Source organism: Pundamilia nyererei, unplaced genomic scaffold (assembly GCF_000239375.1).
Source record: "Pundamilia nyererei isolate P.nyererei 1_Seehausen unplaced genomic scaffold, PunNye1.0 scaffold00042, whole genome shotgun sequence".
Lineage (NCBI taxonomy): Eukaryota > Metazoa > Chordata > Actinopteri > Cichliformes > Cichlidae > Pundamilia > Pundamilia nyererei.
In genome coordinates this window covers 1,356,058-1,363,671 of record NW_005187443.1, presented here as the reverse complement: position 1 = coordinate 1,363,671, position 7,614 = coordinate 1,356,058, and the positions used below count along the sequence as shown (strand labels likewise).

The window sequence follows — 7,614 nt, the reverse complement described above, 5'->3', positions numbered from 1 at the left end:
ATATCGCCCAGCTCTACTATAAACCCTTCTGTCCTCGAGTTACTAATCTTTTCTCATTTTTCTTTGATTTCTTTTCCACGTAGTGTTGGTGTGTTTTCTTCTATTGTTTAATGCCCATTCATAGGTTGCACAAACGGTGCTTACAAAATTTCTGTCTTTGCTCACATGCATTCTGACATACTACGTTTCTGTTTTTTTTCGCCCACAGGTCAGCTGGAGCCCTGACAGCTCTCAACTGATCTCTGCCTCAGGGGACAAGACCGTGAAGCTCTGGGATGTCGGTGCAACCACGGCTGTCACCACCTTCAACCTGGGCTCCGACGTGACAGACCAGCAGCTGGGGTGCCTGTGGCAGAAAGACCACCTCCTCAGCATCTCCTTGTCAGGATACATCAACTACTTGGACAAGAACAACCCCAACCGGCCCATACGCACAATCAAGGTCAGCCCCAAGAATTAAAGGATGCTATTTCTGGATAGAATCAGTGATTTGATAATGATAATAGTGGCAGTTTTGTTAGTTTTTTAACTGTGTTTGAGCTTCTGAAATACAATGGAAATTAAAGTGTCATAGTAGAAACATTTTCTACAGTGTTTGAAAACCAAACTTGGCATCTGTTAAATGTAAATCGCCATCAATATTTGCATAGCGATGGTTCAAACTGCATGCCTAAGAGCGCAAATGCACACTGCAGATCCTGCTTTACTGAGTTGCTTGTTTTCATACAAATTTTTTTTTTTTTGTTTTCAAATGGGAAGATTAGTTTTTAGTGATGAAAGAGCAGTGTGCTCAACATTTACACGTTGAGGGTGTCTGTGTGAGGAGGCTAGAAGTGTCTTGTGACACATCTTCCTGATGTATCCATCATACACTTGTGGTGTTTAGTAGGTAAGACAGGAAAACAAGTCATTACATAAACTTCTCACAGAAGCATCTAAATGTGCACTGTGGCTATTACAAAGATGAATGTTTTCAGTTCTCTGTGCTGTCTTTCATTTGTGTGGGGATGCAATACTGTAGTGTTAATGTCTTGTGTACCTTTCCATATATCCAAATGTGTGCTTATTCTTTCTACAGGGTCATACCAAGTCCATCCAGTGTGTGACTGTTCACAAAAATGAAGGGCGGCCGTACATCTACTCGGGGAGTCACGACGGACACATAAATATCCTTTCAACACTTACTGATTGTCGCTAATGACTGTAAAGGTTACTCAGTGGGACATGCGTAGGCAGCCTGTCCCGCATGTAAGCTCAATCTTGCTCAATTGTTTTCAATATAAAAGAGGTTTGATGTTTTTCTGTTTAACACAAGGTCATTATACACTTGTAGTGATAATGTAACGTGCCCTTTTTTTCTTTTCTTTTTTCATTCATCAAATTTAATTAATTTCTATCAATGTAGATTTGATTCACATTGTGCAGGAGCTGAGTTTTAATCAAAATTTAAAAATCAAAATGTTAAAATAATTTGAGCTTTTTAAATTGAACAATTACATTTTTTACAACCTGAAGCATCAGAACTTTCTAATAGTTTGCTTAAAAAAAGCCATAAATAAAAAAATATGGCCCATCTACCACTATTGAATAACTCTTTAGAGAGCTTTGTTATTTGAATAGTGACGCAAGTTACAAAACAACTTTTCAGTTTTGATTTTGTTTTTTGCAGGCATTTCTCAGACTTGCATATTTGCATAGAATAACTGCAGACATAGATAACGTTCCTTAACGTATCCCTCACATTACTGGGATGCAGAAACTGGAGAGAACGACTGCTTCTCAGGAAAAGGTCACAGCAACCAGGTTAGCAAGATCGTGACTGATGAAGCTAATGAGTTGGTGACTTGCAGCATGGATGATACACTGCGCTACACCAGCATCAGCAAGAAGGAGTACAGGTGAGGGGCCATGATGTGGCTTTATGAATAAGCCATTTTATTAATCATTTTACATTTGGTCTATTAAACAGAAGTTTGTCCTTGATAAGGTGAAGGACAGGGTTGAAGGCTAAAAGTACCTTTTTTAAATGCATGCTTACAGTTCAATTGTTCATAGTAGGAAGAGGGTTGTTGTTCTTCTTCCACTCCTCACATAAATAACCTCTTTGTTGGTTTCTAGTGCCTCTGATGTGGTGAAGATGGATTTCCAGCCTAAAAGTGTGTCCGTAGGGGCAGGTGGGCTGTCATTGGCTGTGTGCATTGGGCAGGTAATGTCTTTGCTTCAGTCATTACTGCTTGCATAAATCAGATCCAGTCATTCTTGCACTTGCAAGGTTGGTGATTTTTGTTTGGGGGGAATAATGACTGCATTGTTATTCATGGCTCTTTGTAGATTGTCCTTGTGAAGGATAAGAAGAAAGTCTTCACATTGGACAATCTTGGCTATGAAGCAGAGGTTGGAGCTTTGCATCCTGGCGGCACCACTGCTGCAGTGGGCGGAGCAGTAAGTGGACACGGATAATCTCGCCACATGTTTACATTCGGTCAATGTTTGTTGGTTCCATTTAATAAAAACACACTATAGCTATCACAGAAAAGCTTGGTTGGACTCTGGATTCATTTTCTTTCTTTCTTCTTAGGATGGAAAAGTTCATCTGTACTCAGTTCAGGGCAACACTCTGAAAGATGAGGGGAAAGCTCTTGAGGTCAAAGGGCCCATTACAGACATGGCCTATTCGAATGATGGCGCCTATCTGGCTGCCATTGATGACAAGAAGGTTATCACTGTCTTTAACGTGGCAGACGGCTATTCGGTAAATATTTGCCTTTCTTAATCATCCTGACTTCTGTTTGCTGCCTTTTTTTTTTTTTTTTTTTTAAATACTAACTATTGTTTTATGGTTGCCTCTTTTTTTTCCATCAGGTTAAAAATGAGTTTTATGGACACCATGCCAAACCTGTGACTTTGGCCTGGTCACCTGATAACGAGCACTTTGCGACTGGTGGGATGGACATGCTGGTCTACGTCTGGACGGTTAGCGATCCAGACCAGCGGCTCAAAATCCCAGGTCTGTCTTGCAAGCAATCCACACTCAACACATCTAAGCGTGTTTTTAAAAAAGACTAGGAGTAACTATAGCTAAGCTAAATTTATACATTTACTGTTGACTCATTTCACGGAACCATGAAGAAACTGCATCTGATTACAGTTCAGCTGAACAAACCTGCATCGTTTTCAAAACCGTCAAAAACGATTACAGCTGTGGTCTGATTTTTTACGCCGGGCACAGCAAAAGCTGTTAGAAAACCAAATGCTGTTAAGTAGCCCCAAAACAACTTTCCTGGGAACTGTCAGAGGAAATTTTATTCACGAAAATATTTCGCTGTTGAATAAGTGATTTCTACATGTATACGTTCTTCAGATAAATGAATGGTTTGAGTGGCTTCTGTCACATTTTCTGCAAACTCTACTTTCTGTGTGTTACTGTAGTAATCGGTGTTTAAATCAGACACACTGATCAATGATCTGTTCTAATCAGTCACAGTGATGGAAAATGCCTGTCACATTTGGAGATTAAAACTGAAAAATATCCATCAAAAAAGACAAACTACTTCTCAGAATATACAGACACTTCATTTTCTTTATGGTAGCTTTCATGATGATTATCAACAAACTGCTTGTGCCTTTTTGGTGTCTTTACTCTTTATACGTTGAGACAATACAGACTTTAAAAAAAAAAAGTGCATGTCCTGCATAACCAGTGAAAATGTGTGATGAGGAGAAGGAATAAAAATGCTGTGCAGTCCCACAAAGAGATATCTGGTCATCGTAGATAGCATTGACTCTGAACTGGATCTGCAATTAGGGTTTGAATCTGGATGCAGTTACACAGTGGGACTGTTACCATTATTTTTCTTATTTTCAATAAGGAATAAGCTTTTTAATATTAAATGTTTACTGAGCAATTATTGAAAAGAGGGTAAAAATAAATGAAATGGTCCTAAACTGTTACAAAGTTTATAAACTCAGTTTGTTGAATCTGCTTCTTAAAATTTAGGAGCAAAACCAGGCTTGATTTCTTAAAGAGTTGTAACTCACATCTCAGTCAGTATGGGATGTTAAACAAACTAAACTTTTATTAAACCCAGGTTCTTTTAGTTGAAGATGGCTTTTTTTTTTTTTTTTAAATTGCTGTGATGTCTTTGTTGCAGACGCTCACCGATTGCACCACGTTAGCGGCCTGGCTTGGATAGATGCTCACACTCTGGTCACCACCTCCCACGACGCCAGTGTCAAGCAGTGGACTATTACATACTGAGCTTCAAGCAGACAAACATCCACATCTCCAGGAACAAGGACTACTGTTGAATTTAATTCTTTTTTTCCCTTTTCTTTTTTCTCTTCTGTATTTTCCTTGTCTAAAAAGTGTTCAATGCTGTCTATAAACACCAAACTTGTAAATGATTTTGAGCAGTAAAAAAGGTACCACATGTGATCTGTTTAATGCAAATAACCTCAGCTTACAGAGAGGAAACGTGTAACAATGTGTGCTTTTACAGCACTTTAAGCATGATGGACCCAAAAAAATATTAATGAGCTCATCATTCCATGGGTATAAACTGTGGTTGGGGTCAATGCTTTCTGGCTTAAAGAAAGAACCATAATCATTTTTTTATTTTTATTTTTCTCTTAAATTGAACAAAAGTATGTTGGAAACAAAACCCGTTGGTTACATTCCTGAAATTAGCTGTAACTGGTTCCAACTGCAACTGCCTGTCAGTCTTTATTTTCAAAGTTTTAAGGTGGGTGAGTCTTTGCCTTTTGGCTTTGTCCTAGGTTTCATACTTTGTGGTTCACATTTCTTCTTGTTGGACTGGGGAGCAATAATAGGAACCGAGAGAAGTATGTGTACAATCAAGATGCTGCCTGTTTAGTTGAAGGTCCTGTGTTGTTGCTGTGCGTTTGTCTGGGCTCTCATTGCTTGTCTCATAATTTTTTTTTTTTAATTTTTTTTTTTCTATGTCTTTATGCATCCACTTACAAAGTGGAACAGACTCATGATTATTATTATTATTATTGTTAATAATAATAAAAAAACTTTTTATGCATGTTTCTTGTCACGCAGTAATCCTTTTAAACACCTGGAGTAGTAGACTGAACTGAGAATTTTCAGCACAGCTTCATGGCAAACATGAATAGATTGAACTGTAGAGGTTTACTTAGAGGAGCCTCCTGAGTGACTGGAGCCGATGAACTTCTTTAAAGGGTGTTTATGATTCAAATAATTTCCAGTCTTTTTTTTTTTTTTTTTTTTTTTCCCATAAATATAACAAAGCAGAGGTGATTGAAATGTTTCCTAACGTATTTTCTCTCTGGTCTGTAGTACCATTTGCACATCCCTATCATTTTACATAATTTATTCAGCTGTTTGATTAAAAAGTCCTCTTTAGTATAATAGAAGCTGATGGTACTTGCCTAGAGGTCTTCATGGCATCAATAAAAGCACATTATTATTATTATAGCAATAGTTAGAACAGATTTTTGTTTAATGTGCAATGGATTATTTAATAAAAAAAAATAAAGTAAAAAAAATAATGCCAGGCAAGTTCTAGCTCCCTGAAAACTGTTTATTGAGCCATAGCACAAACAACTGAAAGGATGTGCTTTTACTTTGTAATAGTCAAAGCTTGTAAAATCAATTTAAACTGATGGATATCTTCCAATTTACACACAGCATAACTTCAGGGAGCTGGCACTTGAGAAAGCATTGTGCCAAACTCAAAGGAAAAAGTTTAGACTTGAGAAAAAGAATTGACGCTTACAAAGCAGGAAAGCGAAGCATAAACACGGTTATGACAACTGAAGGGAGAAGTATCTTCAAGAAATTGAAAGAGAGCCACACAGTACAGAACAAGCCTGGCAGAAGTAACTGTAAGATATCAAAGACTCTGCAAAGAAAACTAGTGAAAGATGTGTCTAAAGATCCCAGAATAACTGCCAAGACACCAGTGATTGACTTAGACAGGTCAGTATTTGCAGTCTTAAGACAATCACTAGAACTCTGCACAGGAATGGACTGTGACGTTGCAGGCTAAGAAAAATGGCACTTTTGCAGAACTGTGATCCCCACAGTTCTTCTGCAAAAGTGCAATTTTTCTTAGCCTGCAACGTCACAGTCCATTCCTGTGCAGTGTGTCTGCTTCAGTGTGTCTGAAACTGGGAATCTTGTCAAGATGGAAGGAATCATGAAAGCAGAAGCATATTTGAAAGAAAACCCTCAAGTAGTCAGCAGCAAAACTGAGTGAGTGTATGCTTTGTCTTCCATCAAAACCTTAAACATATATCGCTTCTGGTAAAGAACTAAAGACCAAAGTAAACTGACATAAATCTGTGTGGTGAACTGAGGAGCAAGGTCCACGTCAGAAGATCATCAAATCTGGAGAAGCTTGAGAGATTTGACAAAGAAGAATGAACTGGGGTTACTCTAGAGGTGTGTTTGAGACATGAAAACAACACCTGACAACAGCAAAAAGGATACACAAATGAAGATTAACATCATTTGGGCTAATAATTTTGACCATTGTAGTTTTAGTGGAATCATTTTGTTTCTGTGCACAAAGTTAAACAATGTAACCATCAAAAATAAAACTAGGATGTTTGGCACTTGGGAAATACTTTGAAAACATGTATAGGTGGGCTAATAATTCTATCCTCATCTGTAAAGTAGGCCCGTGTCTCTCTAGCACATAGGGGTGACAAAAAAGATCTGTCTATTTTCCAAGTTCACAGCGTACTCGCACGGCAAGGTGTCCTTTAGAAAAAGCAGTTGAAGAAAGAAACAGCTTGACTCAAACAGGTTTTGTGTTTGAGTGAGAAGGAGCTCAGCTGGACTTCTTGAAGCAACCTGCTAGAGAAAGGCAAATAAAAAGGCAAGTGAAATACTATACTATGAGATTAAAAACAAGGACAGTCAGGGAAATGTGTTGATTAAAAATGATGTAAAGTGCTGTTGATGTAAAGAGATGTTCAAAGGTCAGCGCTTGTTAAATCGTTATTTTCTTCCAGCAGTAACATTATGTAACGCTATCAGGCCAATGATTGACTGAGTTCCTGTCTGAGCTGTGTTCTTTCTCTTTTCATGTCCAGCTTCAGCAAATTAAGTTATCCAGCAGGCTCTCATGTGATAATGATTACTTTTTAATTATGTGCCTATGGCTACTCTCTGAATCTGCAGGGAAACCCTGGCACTGGACAGAAAGATTCTTAAGAGGGTCTGGTGAGTTCACTCTCTCTTACGCTTGTTTATGTATTTTTTCTTTTTACAAAATGAATGCTGCTGTTATCAGGGGAACGTTTGGGAACTTTCCTGTTTTTTCCCACTTGTGGAAAAATACTTTGTTGACAGTGACATTGTAGTAGTAGCAACAATTTTCTGTCGTAACTATGTGAAGTCAGTGGAGTAGAAAGCACCAGAGAGAATGATCTCAGAGATAAAACAAGGCTAGGACATGAACTTTGTGTTGTTGGCACAATCAACAATCTATCTATCTATACTGTATATGAATAAAAGATCCAGTCCATTTATCTGCTGTTTTTTATTGTAATATGTCCATATCTGTCATTTTTATTGTACATTATTGTACTGCAGTATATATATATATATATATATATATA

At 37.9% G+C, this 7,614-nt stretch overlaps 1 protein-coding gene across 1 annotated transcript in view; it reads left to right on the top strand.

Annotated features, from left to right (window-relative positions):
• The window catches only part of wdr1 (WD repeat domain 1), a 12,008-nt gene extending 6,960 nt beyond the window's left edge, over nt 1-5,048 (top strand). Inside the window, exons 8-15 of the mRNA XM_005731228.1 lie at nt 209-442; nt 1,079-1,166; nt 1,742-1,898; nt 2,119-2,206; nt 2,332-2,442; nt 2,579-2,752; nt 2,863-3,007; nt 4,152-5,048. Coding sequence (XP_005731285.1) covers nt 209-442; nt 1,079-1,166; nt 1,742-1,898; nt 2,119-2,206; nt 2,332-2,442; nt 2,579-2,752; nt 2,863-3,007; nt 4,152-4,258 — 1,104 coding nt within the window. The 3' untranslated portion in view covers nt 4,259-5,048. The remainder of the gene's footprint in view (nt 1-208; nt 443-1,078; nt 1,167-1,741; nt 1,899-2,118; nt 2,207-2,331; nt 2,443-2,578; nt 2,753-2,862; nt 3,008-4,151) is intronic.
• Nucleotides 5,049-7,614: the final 2,566 nt, after the last annotated feature.